Here is a 17,458-nt window from a genome sequence, read left to right as displayed (position 1 = left end):
TTGAACTTCCTCTCAGGGACTGAGTCTCATGTAAACAACAACAAACCCCCTGAGGGTCATGAAATGCCTGGGGCTGTTGCTGTGCTGCTGAGCTGGGCCGGGCTCCTGGCACACAGGGAGCTCCTGGCAAGCAAGAAGAGCTTCAAAGAGACAACTCTGCTGGTGAGCAGCTCCTCTGCACAGCCCAGCAGGGCTGAGGGCACTGCCAGGGCAGCTCAGGGACACCAGCAGGGCACAGACACAGCTTCAAGGGGCTCAGCACTGGCAGGATGGCTGAGAGCTCCCTGCAGGAGGAATCTTGGCAGGGCTGCACAGGGTGAGTCTGTGGCTGCAGGGCAGTGCAGGGGCAGCTCCTGGAGGCATCTCCTAAAGCTGGCCCAGCCCCAGCTGATGGGATGGGTGAGCAGGGGCTGTTTTGGGGCACTTTGGAAGAGCTGTGAAGCTGGGGGTGCAGCCAGGGGTGCCCAGGGCAGTGGGGCAGAGCAGGGTCCTGCAGCCCAGGGTGCTGTGCTGGGCAGGGACTCTGCTGCCTGCCAGGGGCAGCTCTCAACCAGCCCGGGGAGCTGCTGCCAGGGCTGGGGGAGAAGGGCTGTGGGCAAGGAGCAAACCTGGCAGCTGAGGGAGGATCTTTTCCATGTCTCAGTGTTGCAGGGTCAGACCTGCTCACAGCTCCACACCACTACACCATATTGAATGGAGAATTTTTTGCAAATCTAAGAAAAGACAGGGGCTACAGGAAAGGAATTAGTCCTGAGGTGTGTTTCCTGCTTAGGCATTGTAGCACAGACATTGTTCTCTCAGGTCAGGAGGCTGCACTGAAATTCAAACTCTTTTACTCTCAGACATGAATATTTCAGGCGTCTCAAAAATGAGCACAGGATCCTGGGCAGTGCTGAGCCTTCCCTTGGGGGTGGGCACTCTCCTGTCCCAGGCCTTGGCTTCTCTACAGGAGGGCTCCTGTCCTGCTCTGTCCAGCACAGCTGCACCTCTGGGCTGGCACAGGGGACACTTCACAGAGCTGAGCTTGGAAACAACATTGTCCTGCTCTCATCACTGCATTGTGGATGTAGTTTTCAATATTTGTTTGTGTGAAATCAAAGTGAATGCAGTACAAGGTAAAGAGCAGGGCAGAAGGGAAACAGGCTAAAGAACTCTGCAGCTCTCCTGGTTCTGCTTTTAACCACAGAGATTTGAGCCCTTTTGTCTCTTGTCTTTTCTAAAGATTCTTCAAATTTTTAGCAATAAAAATGGGAATTTTTACTCCTAAAAGAACACCCTGAAGATTTAATGGTGGAACATATCTAACAGAAGAATTATTCTAAAGAGAATAGAAACCTCTGTTCTGCAGACCACACTCTTGTGAGTAGGGGGGTCAGAAATGGAGCTTTTCTGTTAAAGGTGGGTCACATCTGACATCCCTTGTGATCATCAGAGCTGTCACAAACCAGCTCCATGTCGCCACTGCAGCAGAGCAGAGCTGAGCCCTTGGCAGCACATGGGCAGAATTCTTGCTGTTCACACCACTCTGAATCAGCTAAAGGGAAATACAAATGGTTTGGGGGGATTACTATGAGAGATGGAGTATCTTTGCTGAGAGGGGTATCTCCTAATTCTTCTGTGTCTTTTCCTTTTCTGAATAGACCCTGTGCTGAGGAACAGCAAATGTCCAACAGCAGCTCCCTCACCCAGTTCCTCCTCCTGGCATTTGCAGACAGGAGGGAGCTGCAGCTCCTGCACTTCTGGCTCTTCCTGGCCATCTCCCTGGCTGCCCTCCTGGCCAACGGCCTCATCCTCAGCGCCGTAGCCTGTGACCACCACCTGCACACCCCCATGGGCTTCTTCCTGCTCAACCTCTCCCTCACAGACCTGGGCTGCATCTGCACCACTGTCCCCAAAGCCATGCACAATTCCCTCCGTAACACCACAACCATCTCCTACATGGGATGTGCTGCACAGGCCTTTCTGCTTGTCTTCTTTCTTGACGCAGAGTATTTCCTCCTCACCATCATGTGCTACGACCGCTACATTGCCATCTGCAAACCCCTGCACTACGGGACCCTCCTGGGCAGCAGAGCTTGTGCCCACATGGCAGCAGCTGCCTGGGCCACTGGCTTTCTCAATGCTCTGCTGCTCACAGCCAATACATTTTCCCTGCCCCTGTGCCAGGGCAATGCCCTGGGCCAGTTCTTCTGTGAAATCCCACACATCCTCAAGCTCTCCTGCTCACACTCAGGCTACCTCAGGGAAATTGGGCTCACTGTGGTTATTGCCTGTTTAATGTTTGGTTGTTTTGTTTTCATTGTTTTCTCCTATGTGCAGATCTTCAGGGCTGTGCTGAGGATCCCCTCTCAGCAAGGACGGCACAAAGCCTTTTCCACGTGCCTCCCTCACCTGGCCGTGGTCTCACTGTTTATTAGCACCTCATTCTTTGTCTACCTGAAGCCCCCTTCCATCTCCTCCCCATCCTTTGATCTGGTAGTGTCAGTTCTTTACTCAGTGGTGCCTCCAGCACTGAACTCCCTAATTTACAGCCTCAGGAACCAGGAGCTCAAGGATGCTCTGAGGAAACTGATAACTGGCTGTTTTTCAGAAGCAATAAACTCTCCTTCTTCTGCATGTTATGTACCTCATTAAAGGCCAATCCTGTTATGGACTTCATTGAAGGCCCAGTATATCTTTTTTGATATTTTGCTCCTGAGAGGAGTGTTATTTTTGTGAGAATTTCTTCACACCAAAAAATCTGTATATCTATAAATATATCTAAAACGATATATATTTATATCTTTATATATAAACACCATTTTCAATTCAGTGTTTGCCTTTCTAACTTGACCCAGAGGCTGTACAAATTGGAAATTGTATTCACTGTGTGCTCAAACCAAATAAAGAACTCTGCCTTGACTTGTTTGCCTGACATCTTTCCTTTCTGACTTCTCTGCAGCTGCAGGCTCGGTGCCTCTGTGCAGAGCTGGGCCAGAAAAGAGTCCCAGCAGAGCAGCACTGCCAGGGAGCAGCAGCCCTTCTCCTCCATGGCCTCCTCTCCCTTCCCTTCCACACTGTCCTGCAGAGCCCTGTGTTGTTGGAGGCCTCAGTGCTCTGGCAGTCGGTGCCAGTCCTGCTGCAGGACTGTCCAGGGACTGCAGGCAGGGACAGCCACGGGCACTGCTGGCACAGAGCTGACCTCTGCAGCAGCACTGCCATCCTGCAGGGGCATCTCCTCAGGCCAGGGCCTCAAAGCTTCCATCTGTTTTCCACTTTGCTCTCCAGGATGTGCCCAACACAACGCCCTGCAGAGGAAAACAGCAGTGACCAGCACAAGGGTGGGAGTGCTCAGGGTGGGGGCACCCAGCAGTGCCCTGGCACAGCCAGCGCCGCTCCCAGCACTGGCCTCTCACCCCAGGCCATTGGACTTGTTCTTCCCTCCAAGGAGGGACAGCAAATGACCAGCTCAGGAGTCCATGTTTGCACTGCATGGACAAGACATGCCCATGTGTCACGGCTTGGGGCTGGGGGGGTGGAAGGCTTAGACAAAGTTGATGGCAGAAGCCGTCTCGTTGAGCTACCAGGGGCAGAGAGGACCCCCTTGCTTTCTAAATTCCTTCTCAGAGAGGAGCCTGGGGTGGCTGGATCCAATCTCGGGCTCAGATTTTGGTTTCGATTGAAGGAATTCTAGAGGTGTGATTCAATCACTTTGTTCGGTAGGTTTTAGTGATGGCAAATCAGAAATATTTTTATAAAATGAATTATTTATTAAGACAATTGATCAGACAAGTGAACAGATAAATGGCCTTAAAGACAATTATTTACTGCACAGTATAAAAGCCAAAACCTTCTAGCAGTATAGTGTAAGATAGGACAGTGCAGTCTATCAAAGTCATTCTATTAAAGCAATTGGATCAAAGCCAGCAAAAAGAAACGATCCTGAAGTAGAGATTGAGGTAACTCACCCCACAATGACAGGGGGTAGTTCTCTCTCTTTCACTTAACCCCTGGGCAGTGACCATGAAGAGCTGTCCCTGCTTCATGGCAGAAGCTCCACACACTTCAAGGAAGTCTGTGGAAGAATCTGCCCCATGACAGTTGGACAAGGCTTTTATAGTTATCAAGGGTTTGACTGCCAGACATATTTGCAGGCCAGGGAGCAGCTTATCTGTCAAATCCTGCTTCAAAAAGCAGGATGTGTGTTTGAAGTTTCATGAAGCATTTTGGGTTTAGCACAATTCAACATTAAAAAGAGCACCTTGGCACCAGCAGTAACTCATCACAGAGAGTGTGCATTGTTTGCATTCTCTGACCATTGTTTAGGTATTGTCAGAGCAGAGCATCCTGCCAGAAATGGCCCCTTGATTCTATGAGGTTCCAAAAACTCTGAGGGTTCCTTTGGTTCCATGAGGCCCTACGGTGTCACAATGGCTCCTTGATTCCAGGATGTTCCAAAACATCCCAGGGTTCCCTTGGCTCCAAGAGGCTCCCCAGTGTCCCCCCGGCCCCTGGATTCCAGCAGGCCCTGCAGTGTCCCAATGGCCACTGGGTTCCAGGAGCCACAGGAGAGGTGGCCATGTTGTAGAGCCACGAGGAAGGGCTCTGAGCCCCTTTGGGCCCTCTGGGGCCTCCCAGCCCCTGGTTGGGGGGGGGACTGCAAAGACCTGGAACAGTGCTAGACCGGACTAAGTGTCTGTAGTTATGCCAGGAGATGTTTTTCTCCATGGGCACAGAGCAGCAGCCGGCGCTGACCAGAGAAACGGTGGCAGAGAGCCAGGACAGATAAGACCTGAACCGGAGGAGCAACAGAAGCAACATGCAGCACCGCAGAGAATACTCTTGGAAAGGGAGAGAGAGAGAGCCAGCAGCTGAGAGACAGAGTTCTGGGGGTAAGACTGATACCAGACCCCCCCCCAAACTCCTTTGAGATCCCTCTGAGAAAAGAGGGAGATGGACTCCTATTAAGGAGAAGAGTTTTAGACATGCAGCACCGGAGAGAGAGAGAGGAGCTGAGAAGCTCAAAAGATGTCCCGGAGCTGGACCGGGACCGCCAGATGGAATGCGGGGGGAGTTGACCTTGGCTCCCCCCCTTGCACTGCTGCCACGGTGGCAGCCTGAGAGACAGGGCACAGAGGCCCTGCAAGGAGCTGAGTCTCCTGGAGATACCAGACCGTCACGGAGACCCCCCTGTGTCTTCGTGATATGACCGTGGTGATACGACCTTGTCTGGGGTTACGAAGCCCACGGAAGACCCCTCGGTTGGAGGCGATGGGGCCGAGAGAGAGGCTTGGATACCTCCCTCGTGAGTGCTGGCAGAAAGCCAGTCAAAGCTGCTGCATCAATGTGAAGAAGACAGACTGCTGCCTCAGAAGATGCTGCTGTTCAGAGACTGGAAGGGATCTGTCCTTCTTTCCCTCCTGGACTTTTATTTGGAGGGGAGAAGAGATCTGATCATTGTAAATACACATGTCATGGTAGAGATAGTTTGTGATCGTGTGTATAATGTGATATGGTATTTATTTGTACAGTCATTGTAATATATTTCCCTTTCCCCCACTTTGAGTCTGGTGTGTTTTGTCTGGAAAAACCTATCTCACATTAGGTTGAGATGTGGGAGGGGGAATGGAGCTAGGGAATTGGATTTTGGGACTATCTCAAACCAGGACACTTTCACACCAGTTGTTCCACCAAAATGCACGTTCATTAAAGAGACAATTCCAAATTACAATAAACCAGGTCAGAGACATAATTATGCCATGCTCTGACTGCCAGCGAATTACCCCAATGCCAGCTAAGGAAGGGGTTAATCCCAGGGGCATAACAGCCAATGAAATCTGGCAGACAGACGTTATACATAGAGCTGAATTTGGTAAACTAAAATATGTCCATGTTACAGTAGACACACATTCCAGATACATTAATGCAACAGCACACACAGGAGAAAAAGCCAAAGACGTTATCAGACACTGGCTCAGTTGTTTCGCAATCCTAGGAATTCCAAAAACCATCAAACCTGACAATGGCCCTGCTTATTGTTCTGAAAAAATCAAAACATTTCTCACAGATTGGGGGGTACTCCATTCCATAGGAATACCGCATTCACCCACAGGACAAGCGATTGTAGAAAGAGCTCACCATACACTAAAAGAAATGCTTCAAAGACAAAAAAGAGGGGAGTCGGTATATAGCCCCCAGGAACGCTTATGGAAAGCGTCATATGTTCTAAATTTCTTAAACTGTAATGATACAGACCATAGCAGGTATGAACACCAACATAAAACTCAAATACTTTCATCTTCCAAACCACCAGTTATGATCAAAGATCTAATATCTGGGCAATGGTCAGGACCAGTAGATCTCATAACATGGGGAAGGGGACATGCCTGTGTATCCAAGGGTACCAAATTACAATGGGTCCCTTCTAGATGTGTCAGGCCTTATATCAGCCCTCCAGCACAACAGGAACAACCACCAGAAGAAATAAGTGAAGGATTTGGATTAGAAGAAACATGACCAACAATAGTAAACACATCACACAGAAAAAAAAAAAAAAGGGGGAAAAGAGATATGGGTCTGTTCCCTATGTGTGTAAATCTACATTAACATTTCTTTAAAACAGGGAGAATCACAAGCAATAAATGATACAACAGAACCAAAAGAAACATATAAACAGTAACCAATACAGAACCAAAAGAAACACATAAACAGTAACCAATACAAAACCAAAACTCCATGAGTCAAACACAATAAAGGGTTAAAGAGTGCATGTGTAAGGAGAGAATGAAACGGTGGCCACTGGAGTATGAATGAGAAAGTTGAGTGGACGCATGTATGTGTGTGTGAACGCAAGTACACTTTATAGCAAGACATCTTAAACACTACTTCAAACAGCACCACCTCAGACACAACACCTACAACCCAGCACATTTCCCTTTTAAATAAAGATGATGCCATTACACAAAGTCACCCTCAGATAAAAGGTTATCCACACCTACAAACCCTGGGTAATTTGAGATTGCTTGAATATTGCACGAACCAATAAAGTTGTAAACAGTTCAATAAAGGCTTTGTGACGATAGGCCCTGTTTTTTATAATTAGTTGAAATAAGATTGGTTATAATAAGAATGTTAAAAATGTATTGTTTCTCAACTTGTTAATAAAAAGAAGGGGGAGATGTGGCAGGAAGACTGTAACAAGGAACCGTGGGAGTTGTGGTCTCCCGGGTTCTCAGACAATACTTGATTGTCATTGGTTAGAAGGTCATGGGACATGTTCAGGCGTGGTATTTAAACCTCGGCAGTTTGAATAAACGGTAATTCTGCTCTGGCACTTGTTCGTGTCTGAGTGGGGTTCGTCCCTTGAACAACACCTCAGATAATGGGAGGGAAATGGGGGGTAATGGGGGGGAAATGGAGGAAAATGGGACAGTGAGGGGGAAACAGAAGGATATGTGAGGAAATGGGGAAACATGGAAGGAAAATGAGGGGAAATGGGAAGGAAGTGGGGGGAGAATGAGGGGAAATGGGAGGAATGGGGGAAAATGGGCAAAAATGAGAGATAATGGGGAGAATGGGGTAAATAAGGGAAAATGGGCAAAAATGCGAATTAATGGGGAGAATGGGGTAAACGAGGGAAAATGGAGGAATGGAGGAGAGAGAGGGGGAAATGGGAGAGAATGGGGGGAATTTGTGGGAAATGGGGGTTAATGGAGGATAATGGAGGAAAATGGGAAAAAATAGGGGATAATGGGGTAGAAATGGAGGATAATGGGGTAGAAATGGAGGATAATGGGGTAGAAATGGGGGATAATGAGGGCAAATAATGGGGGGAAATGGGGTAAAATGAGGTGAAATGGGGAAGAAAGGGAGAGAAATGGGAGGGTAATGGGGGAGAGTGAGGGGAAAATGGGGAAAATGAGGGGTAATGGGGAAAAATAGGAGATTATGGGGGATGGTGAGGGGGAAATGGGGGATAAGGGAGAAGAAATGTGGGATAATGGGGCATAATGGGGGAAAATGGTGAATAATAGGGAAAAATGTCAGATAATGAGGGAAAATGGGGAATAATAGGGGAGAAATGTGGGATAATGGGGGAAACGGGGAACAATGGGGGAAAATATGGGATAATGGAGGGAAAAGAAGGGATAATGGTTGAAAATGAGGGGAAATGGGTGTCTGAGAGGAAAAGTGGGGATAATGGGGGGAATGGGGGAAATAAGGGAAAATAGGGGATAAGGGGGGAAAATGGGGGAAATGAGGGAAAACGAGGTAATGAGGAAAATGGGGATAATGAGGGAAAATGGGGGAAATGAGGGAAAATGGGGAAAATAGGGGATGAAGAAGGAAAATGGGGGATAATAGGGGAAAAATGGGGGTCACTACAAGACCCCCCTTCCCATCAGACTCTGAGGCATCTCTGCTCTCACCTGCCTCCCCTTGCTGATTAATTAACCACTCGTTAATTACTAACAAGTAACTAACCCCCCAAAACCCACAGAACCCACAGCAGCTTTATTTTGGGGGGGGTCAGCACGGCCTTGTGTCACCAGAGCAGAGCACTGGGGGGGGCCAAGCAGAGCCAGGGGGTCCCAAACCCCTTCCCGGGGGGTCCCACCCCCCTTTTCCGGGGGGTCCCTCAGGGATTTTCCAGCTGGGAGTCGCTGGGGAGGGTCCCCACGTCCTGGTAGGTGGGTTGGACCCCCCGGGAAATGTCCTCGTACATCGAACACTCGTCCAGGTTCAGCCCCTGAAAACGAGGAAAGGGGGGGATTCGGGTCGGTTTGGGGGGGTTTAGAGAGTGATAGACCCCCCCCCCAGCACGATTTTGGGGCACGGGGGCCCCCAGAACGTCACCTCGTAGAGGTTTTCCTCCTCATATGTGGTTTTTTCGGGGTGCAGCAGCTGCTCGTTGGCCCAGCGCTTCTATGGGGGGGGAACAGGGGGCACGGGGGGGGTTTGGAGTGGCCAGGGGGGCTTTGGGGGCACCAGAGGGGATTTAGGGGTGGCCAGGGGGGGTTTAGGGGTGGCCGGGGGGGAAAAAAGGGGGCACAGGGAATTTTTGGGGTGGCCAGGGGGGTTTTGGGGGGCACCAGGGGAGATTTAGGGGTGGTGGGGCAGGGGGGTTGGAAGTACAGGGGGATTTTGGGGTGGCCGGGGGGGTTTTCTGGGGGCACCAGGAGGGATTTAGGGGTGGCCGGGGGGGGGGGAAGGGAGCACAGAGGGGTTTTGGGGTGGCCAGGTGAGGGTTTCTGGGGGCACCAGGGGGGATTTAGGGGTGGCTGGGGGGGGAAAGGGAGCACAGGGGGGTTTTGGGGTGGCCAGGGGGGGTTTGGGAGCACTAGGGGGGTTTTGAGGTGGCCAGGGGGGTTTTCTGGGGGCACCAGGGAGGTTTTGGGGTGGCCGAGGGGGGAAAAGAGGGCACAGGGGGGTTTTGGGGTGGCCGGGGGGGGGGGTTGGGGGGCTCCAGGGGGGTTTTGGGGTGGCCAGGGGGTGTTTGGGGGCACTACGGGGTATTTAGGGGTATCCAGGGGGCTTGGGGGCACCAAGGGGGAATTAAGGGGTGACGGGGGAAAACTAAGGCTTGCCGGGGGGGGTTGGGGTGGCCAGGGGGATTTAGGGGTGGCCAGGGGGGTTTTGGGGGGCACCAGAGGGATTTAGGGGTGGCCAGGGGGGTTTTGGGGGGCACCAGGGGGATTTAGGGGTGGCCAGGGGGGGTTGGGTGTCTCTGGGGAGGACTGGGGGGATTTGGGGATTGCAGGAGGAAATTGGGGAGGATTTTGGGGGAACTGTGGGGTACGGGGTGGTTGAAGGGGTTTTGGGGCATCCAGGGGGGAATTGGGGGGTACCAGGGGGGTTTGGGGGTGTCGGGGGGGATTTGGGTTACCCAGGGGGGATTTAGGGGGACCTGGGGGGCAATTGGTGTCCCCAGGGTCTCAATTAATGTCCCCAGTGTCTCAATTGGTGTCCCCAGTGTCCCATTTACGGGTCCCAATGTCCCACCTGGTGTCCCCAGTGTCCCAGTTGGTGTCCCCAATGTCCCAATTAGGTGTCCCCAGTGTCCCAGTTGGTGTCCCCAGTGTCCAAGTTGGTGTCTCAATGTCCCAATTAGTGTCCCCAGCATCCCAGTTGGTGTCCCCAATGTCCCAATTAGGTGTCCCCAGTGTCCCAACTGGTGTCCCCAGTGTCCCATTTAGGGGTCCCAAAGTTCCATTTGGTGTCCCCAGTGTCCCAGCTGGGGGTTCCAGTTTCCAATTGGGGGTCCCAGTGACAGAACTGGGGGTCTCAGTGTCCCAGTTGGTGTCCCCCTATCCCAGTTGGTGTCCCCCTGTCCCAGTTGTCCCAGTGTCCCAGCTGGGTGTCCCAACTGGGTGTCCCAGTGTCCCAGTTGGGTGTCCCAGTTGTCCCAGTGTCCCAGTTGGTGTCCCAGTGTCCCAGTTGGTGTCCCCCTGTCCCAGTTGTCCCCGTTTGTCCCAGTGTCCCAGTTGGGTGTCCCAGTTGGGTGTCCCAGTTGGTGTCCCAGTGTCCCAGCTGGTGTCCCCCTGTCCCAGTGTCCCAGTTTGTCCCAGTGTCCCAGTTGGGTGTCCCAGTTGTCCCAGTGTCCCAGTTGGTGTCCCAGTGTCCCAGTTGGTGTCCCCCTGTCCCAGCTGTCCCAGTTTGTCCCAGTGTCCCACCCTGAGCAGCAGCAGCAGCCCCGGCCTGGCCGAGCAGAGCAGCAGCAGCACCCCCTGCGCCGTCAGGATCCGGTTCTTGGTGCTCTCCCTCAGCGCCAGGAACGGGGCGGGAACCGGCTCTGTGGGAACGGGACTGGGTAACTGGGAGGGACTGGGTATACTGGGAGGGACTGGGTATACTGGGAGGGACTGGGTTACACTGGGAGGGACTGGGTAACTGGGAGGGACTGGGTTACACTGGGAGGGACTGGGTACACTGGGAGGGACTGTGTATACTGGGAGGGACTCGGTTACACTGGGAGGGACTGGGTTACACTGGGAGGGACTGGGGTATACTGGGAGGGCCTGGGCTATACTGGGAGGACACTGGGTTATACTGGGAGGGACTGGAGGGCACTGGGTTGTACTGAGAGGGCACTGGGTTATACTGGAAGGACACTGGGAGGGACTCAAGGGGATACTGGGAGTGACTGGAACGGACTGGAGTGGGACTGGGGGGCACTGGGAGGGTATCAAAGGGGATACTGGTAATAACTGGGATGGACTGGGGGGCACTGCAGGGCACTGGGATGGACTGGGGGGGCTCGTGGTAGTCCTGGGTTATACTGGAAGGGGACTAGGGTGGACTGGGAAAGACCAGCGACTCAGATGAGACCCCCCAGCCCCCCTGACCCCCCCGAGACCCCCTGGACCCTCCCGAAGGTGCCGCAGGGCTGAGGGGCACTGGGATACCCTTGGAGGGGACTGGGACGGACTGGGTTAAACCGGGAGGGACTGGGCTATACTGGTACCATGCTGGGGGCACCGGGAAGGGCCGAGTGACCTGATGAGCCCCCCCCGCGCCCCCCACTCACCGAGGACCCTGACGAAGGTGCCGCAGCTCTGGGCCGTCTCCCCCCCAGACTCCACGCAGCAGAAGAAGAGCCCGGAGTCGTTGTGGGACAGTTTGGGGAAGGTCAGGGTGGAGCTTCCCCCCCCTTCCTGCACCACCCGGTCCATCCGGCGGCCCCCCCGGGTGGCCACCACCTCCTGGGGCCAGGGGCAGCTCCGGGGGACCTCCCCGAGCCCGGGGGGACACGCCTGGAGCCAGGTCAGGGCGGGGTCGGGGGGGCCTCAGAAGTGGCACTCGAGGGTCAGGGGGGTCCCCACGGGCCCCTCGTGGGAGGGGGGCCCCCCCACACCCGGAGCCACCCCCGGGGCGGGGCCGGGGAGCAGGAGGGGCTCGGGGGGCTCCCGGTGGTCACGGTCACGGGGGTCGGCCTCTCGGGGGGCTCCAGGGGTCATGCACGGGGTGCAGCCTTCGGGGGGGGTCTGGGAGCACTGGGAGCCTGCGGGGACAGAGGGGGGTTAGGGGAGGTCACCAGTGCCCCCCAACCCCCATGGAGGGCGACTGACCCTGAGGGGGTCACTGGGGGTCCCTGTCCCTGCTGGGGGGGGGTCTTTGGGAGTTCCCAGAACTGTGAGGGGTCATTGGGGGACCCCCGGGGTCTTTGGGGGTCCCCCAGACCCATCTGAAGGTCACTGGGCCCAGTTTCAGTTCTCTGTCCCAGTTTGGGAACAGGAAATACTGGGAGGGGGGCGGGGGACATTTTGACACAGGTGTGGGGGACAAAACCCGATGCTGAGACCCCCTGAGACCCCCCAGACCCAAACCCTGAGACCCCCAAACCCAAATGGAGACCTTGGGATCCCTGAGACCCCCAGACCCAAATCCTGAGCCCCCCAGACCCAAAACCTTAGATCCCCAGACCCAAACTAAGACCCCCAGAACCAAGGCCCCCAGACCCAAACTGAGGCCTTGGGACCCCTGAGACCCCCAGACCCAAAGCCTGAGACCCCGTGACCCAAGCTGACACCCCAGAGACCCCTTCAGACCCAAACTGAGACCCCCCACACACCAAAACTGAGACCCCCAGACCCAAATCCTACCTGCAAGGAGCAGTGTTATAAGTGATCTAAAGAAATTTGCTGTTCAAATGAGAGAAAGAGTTAATAAAGCTATTATACTGTGTTAACTACATTGTTGGAATCACAAGTTAGAGTGTTATGCAATGCCTAACCACAAGTTCTGTAAGCTGCAAACTGATTAACCACAACGCAATGATGATTTAGCACATTGTACTTTGAAGATGTTTGTTCTAAGCATATTAATGGGGAGCAATACGGAGGGGTCGGCCACGAAGAGTCCGGGTGATCAACCATCATCCTGATGGAAGTTTCCAGAACCACGGCCTAATAGAGACTAATGACTTTAAAATTATTGGTGGACACCCCTCAACAACGGAGATGGCCCGTGAAAGGAGGAACCAACCCAGAGCTGGCCCGCGAAGAGGGAACCAAGCAGGATGCAGCCCATGAAATCTCCACCAATGGACTGATGACATGACTTTGGGGGGAGGTGGCAAAGGAGGGTATAATAAGTGCTGTTTCTGTTCCCCTTTGCGGACTGCGGCAGGAACAGGGGTTTCCTCTGGTCGCCCGGCCAGCCGTTTTTGCTCGTTTGTGGCATTAAAAAAACTTTTGTACCTTGCAACCTAAATTTATAGCCTTGTTACCTATCACAAGGTACAGTTCTTGGGGCAGCCTGGGCACTTCTTGGGAAGCAAGAGTTTTCTGTGGTGGCACCTTTTGTCTGAAAGTAATCTTCAGCTGGATTCAATATTTAAAAGGTGGGACCGGCCCTTGCAGCGCAGGGTAGAAAAAAGAGAACAACAGCTCTTTCCACCAGGAAAAAAAGTCTAGAAGTTTTGGCTTCAGGTGCAGTTGTTGGGGCAGCCTGGGCACTTGGGTAGGAATAGCTTTCTGTGGTGGCACTTTTTGTCTGGCAGGAATCTTCATTCGGATTCAATTTTCCAGGAGGTGGGAGCGGCCATTGCAGAACAGGCCTGAAAAACAGGAACAGCACCTTTTTCCAGCATGAAAAATAGTCTGGAAGCTTTGGCTTCACATGTAGTTGGTGCAGTCCGGGCACTTCTTGGGCAGCAAGAGCTTTCTCTAGTGGCACCATTTTTCTGGCAGGAATCTTCATATGGATTCAATTTTTTAAGAAGCGGGACCGGCCACTGTAGAGTAGGACGGAAAAAAGGGAACAGAAGTTCTTCCCACCAGGAAAAAAAGTCTGGATCCTTTGGTTTCATGTGCACTTGATTCAGTCTGGGCACTAGTTGGGCAGCAAAGAGCATTCTGTGGTGGAACCTTTTGTCTGGCAGGAATCTTCATTTGGATTCAATTTTCCAGGATGTGGGACCGGTCATTGCAGCGCAGGGCAGAAAAAACGGAACAGCAGCTCTTTCCACCAGGAAAAAAAGTCTGGATCCTTTGGCTACAGGTGCAGTTTATGGGGCAGCCAGTGTACTTCTTAAGGAACAAGACCTTTCTGTGGTGGCACCTTTAGTCTGGTAGGAATGTTTATTTGCATTAAATTTTCCAGGAGGTGGGACGGGCCATTGCAGAGCAGGGCTGAAAAAAGGGAACAGCAGCTCTTTCCATTAGGAAAAAAAGTCTGGATCCTTTGGCTTTAAGGTGCAGTTGTTGGGGTAGCCTGGGCACTTCTTGGGTAGCAAGAGTTTTTTGTAGTGGTACCTTTTGTCTGGCAGGAATCTTCATTTACATTAAATGTTCCAGGAGGTGGGACCGGCCATTGCAGCACAGGCCTGAAAAAGGGGAACAGCAGCTCTTTCCCTAATGAAAAAAATGTCTGGATCCTTTGGCTTTGAGGTGCAGTTGTTCGGGCAGCCTGAGCACTTCTTGGGGAACAAGAACTTTCTGTGGTGGCACCTTTTGTCTGACAAGAATTTTAATTTGGATTGAATTTTTTTAAAGGTGGGACCGGTCATTGCAGAGCAGGGCTGAAAAAAGGGAACAGCAATTCTTTCCCTAAGGAGAAAAAGTCTGGATCCTTTGGCTTCAGGTGTAGTTGGTGCAGTCTGGGCATTTCTTGGGCAGCAGAGAGCTTTCTGTGTTGGCACCTTTTGTCTGGCAGGAATCTTCATTTGGATTCAACTTTTTAAAAGGTGGGACCGGTCATTGCAGAGCAGGGCTGAAAAAAGGGAACAGCAGCTCTATCCACCAGGAAAAAACTCTGGATCCTTTGGTTTCACGTTGTTGGGGCAGCCTGGGCACTTCCTGGGCAGGAAGAGTTTTCTGTAGTGGCATCTTTTGTCTGGCAGGAATCCTCATTTGGAGTAAGTTTTTCAGGAGGTAGGACCGGCCATTGCATTGCAGGGCAGAAAAAAGGGAACAGCAACTCTTTCCACCAGGAAAAAAAGTCTGGATCCTTTGGCTTCATGTGCAGTTGATTCAGCCTGGGCACTATTTGGGCAGCAAAGAGCTTTCTGTGGTGGCACCTTTTGTCTGGCAGGAATCTTCATTTGGATTCAATTTTCCAGGAGGTTGGACCGGTCAATGCAGCGCAGGGCTGAAAAAAGGGAACAGCAGCTCTTTCCCTAAGGAAAAAAAGTCTGGAAGCTTGGGCTTTGAGGTGCAGTTGGTGGGGCACCGGGGCACTTCTTGGGCAGGAAGAGTTTTCTGTGGTGGCATCTTTTCTCTGGCAGGCATCTTCATTTGGAGTAAATTTTTCAAGAGGTGGGACGAGCCATTGCAGAGCAGGGCTGAAGAAATGGAACAGCAGCTCTTTCCACCAGGAAAAAAATTCTGGAACCTTTGGTTTGGAGGTGCAGTTATTGGGGCACCCTGGGAAGTTCTTAGGAAGCAAAGAGTTTTCTGTAGTGGCATCTTTTGTCTGGCAGGAATCCTCATTTGGAGTAAGTTTTTCATGAGGTGGGACCGGCCATTGCAGCGCAGGGCTGAAAAGAGGGAACAGCAGCTCTTGCCCTAAGGAAAAAAAGTCTGGAAGCTTTGGTTTTGAGGTTCAATTGTTAGTGTAGCCTGGGCACTTCATGGGCAGCAAGAGTTTTCTGTGGCACCTTTTGTCTGGCAGGAATCTTCATTTGCATTTAATTTTCCAGGAGCTGGGCCTGGCCATTGCAGCGCAGGCCTGAAAAAAGGGAACAGCAGTTCTTTCCACCAGGAAAAAAGTCTGGAAGCTTTTGCTTCAGGTGTAGTTGGTGCAGCCTGGGCATTTCTTGGGCAGCAAAGAGCTTTCTGTGGTGGCACCTTTTGTCTGGCAGGAATCTTCATTTGGATTCAACTTTTTAAAAGGTGGGACCGGTCATTGCAGAGCAGGGCTGAAAAAAAGGAACAGCAGCTCTTTCCACCAGGAAAAAAGTCTGGATCCTTTGGTTTCAGGTTGTTGGGGCAGCCTGGGCACTTCTTGGGCAGGAACAGTTTTCTGTAGTGGCATCTTTTGTCTGGCAGGAATCCTCATTTGGAGTAAGTTTTTCATGAGGTGGGACCGGCCATTGCAGCGCAGGGCTGAAAAGAGGGAACAGCAGCTCTTGCCCTAAGGAAAAAAAGTCTGGAAGCTTTGGTTTTGAGGTTCAATTGTTAGTGTAGCCTGGGCACTTCATGGGCAGCAAGAGTTTTCTGGGGCACCTTTTGTCTGGCAGGAATCTTCATTTGGATTCAACTTTTTAAAAGGTGGGACCGGCCATTGCAGCGCAGGGCTGAAAAAAGGGAACAGCAGCTCTTTCCACCAGGAAAAAAGTCTGGAAGCTTTGGCTTTGAGGTGCAGTTGTTGGGGCACCTGGGCACTTCTTGGACAGGAAGAGTTTTCTGTGGTGGCATCTTTTCTCTGGCAGGAGTCCTCATTTGGAGTAAATTTTTCGGGAGGTGGGACGAGCTATTGCAGAGCAGGGCTGAAGAAATGGAACAGTAGCTCTTTCCACCAGGAAAAAAAGTCTGGAAACTTTGGTTTGGAGGTGCAGTTATTGGGGCAGCCTGGGAAGTTCTTAGGAAGCAAAGAGCTTTCTCTGGTGGCACCTTTTGTCTGGCAGGAATCTTCATTTGGATTCAACTTTTTTAAAGGTGGGACCGGTCATTGCAGAGCAGGGCTGAAAAAAGGGAACAGCAGCTCTTTCCACCAGGAAAAAAGTCTGGATCCTTTGGTTTCAGGTTGTTGGGGCAGCCTGGGCACTTCTTGGGCAGGAAGAGTTTTCTGAGGTGGCACCTTTTGTCTGGTAGGAGTCCTCATTTGGAGTAAATTTTTCGGGAGGTGGGACGAGCCATTGCAGAGCAGGGATGAAGAAATGGAACAGCAGCTCTTTCCACCAGGAAAAAAAGTCTGGAACCTTCATTTGGGAATGCAGCTATTGGGGCACCCTGGGAAGTTCTTAGGAAGCAAAGAGCTTTCTGTGGTGGCACCTTTTGTCTGGCAGGAGTCCTCATTTGGATTCAACTTTTTAAAAGGTGGGACCGGTATGCAGAGCAGGGCTGAAAAAAGGGAACAGCAGCTCTTTCCACCAGGAAAAAAAGTCTGGAACCTTCATTTGGGAATGCAGTTATTTGGGCACCCTGGGAAGTTCTTAGGAAGCAAAGAGCTTTCTCTGGTGGTACCTTTTGTCTGGCAGGAATCTTCATTTGGATTCAACTTTTTAAAAGGTGGGACCGGTCATTGCAGCGCAGGGCTGAAGAAATGGAACAGCAGCTCTTTCCACCAGGAAAAAAAGTCTGGAACCTTCATTTGGGAATGCAGTTATTGGGGCACCCTGGGAAGTTCTTAGGAAGCAAAGAGCTTTCTCTGGTGGCACCTTTTGTCTGGCAGGAATCTTCATTTGGATTCAACTTTTTAAAAGGTGGGACCGGTCATTGCAGAGCAGGGCTGAAAAAAGGGAACAGCAGCTCTTTCCACCAGGAAAAAAGTCTGGAAGCTTTGGCTTTGAGGTGCAGTTGTTGGGGCACCTGGGCAC

The 17,458-nt window shown here is 52.0% G+C and overlaps 2 protein-coding genes across 2 annotated transcripts; one reads left to right on the top strand and one right to left on the bottom strand.

Moving 5' to 3' along the window:
* The first annotated feature begins 1,662 nt into the window (after positions 1-1,662).
* LOC127461904 (olfactory receptor 14A16-like) lies at positions 1,663-2,806 on the top strand. Its single transcript, XM_051770107.1, has one exon. The coding sequence runs from the start codon at positions 1,663-1,665 to the stop codon at positions 2,632-2,634; it is 972 nt and encodes a 323-aa protein (XP_051626067.1). The 3' UTR covers positions 2,635-2,806.
* A 5,172-nt stretch (positions 2,807-7,978) lies between these two features.
* Positions 7,979-11,936, bottom strand: LOC127461937 (B-cell antigen receptor complex-associated protein alpha chain-like). The gene is made up of 5 exons (XM_051770139.1): positions 11,834-11,936; positions 11,507-11,764; positions 10,653-10,771; positions 8,836-8,904; positions 7,979-8,728 (listed from the first exon to the last, which is right to left on the bottom strand). The coding sequence occupies exons 1-5, from the start codon at positions 11,934-11,936 to the stop codon at positions 8,618-8,620; spliced, it is 660 nt and encodes a 219-aa protein (XP_051626099.1). The 3' UTR covers positions 7,979-8,617.
* Between the last annotated feature and the right edge of the window lie 5,522 nt (positions 11,937-17,458).

Source organism: Manacus candei, unplaced genomic scaffold, assembly GCF_025592945.1.
Source record: "Manacus candei isolate 608988 ecotype Guabito, Panama unplaced genomic scaffold, ASM2559294v1 h1tg000115l, whole genome shotgun sequence".
NCBI classification, from domain to species: Eukaryota; Metazoa; Chordata; class Aves; order Passeriformes; family Pipridae; genus Manacus; species Manacus candei.
This window is presented reverse-complemented; position numbering and strand designations above follow the sequence as displayed.

What these genes read in the sequence shown, in the direction of transcription:
- LOC127461904 (XM_051770107.1), top strand. Translation starts at nt 1,663, where the DNA reads ATGTCCAACAGCAGCTCCCTCACCCAGTTCCTCCTCCTGGCATTTGCA.
- LOC127461937 (XM_051770139.1), bottom strand. Translation starts at nt 11,936, where the DNA reads ATGACCCCTGGAGCCCCCCGAGAGGCCGACCCCCGTGACCGTGACCAC. An exon ending in CGCCCCGGGGGTGGCTCCGG is followed by an intron (nt 11,765 to 11,833) that starts GTGTGGGGGGGC and finishes GCCACTTCTGAG; the next exon opens with GCCCCCCCGACCCCGCCCTG. An exon ending in GGCTGCTGCTGCTGCTCAGG is followed by an intron (nt 8,905 to 10,652) that starts GTGGGACACTGG and finishes CCCCCCCCATAG; the next exon opens with AAGCGCTGGGCCAACGAGCA.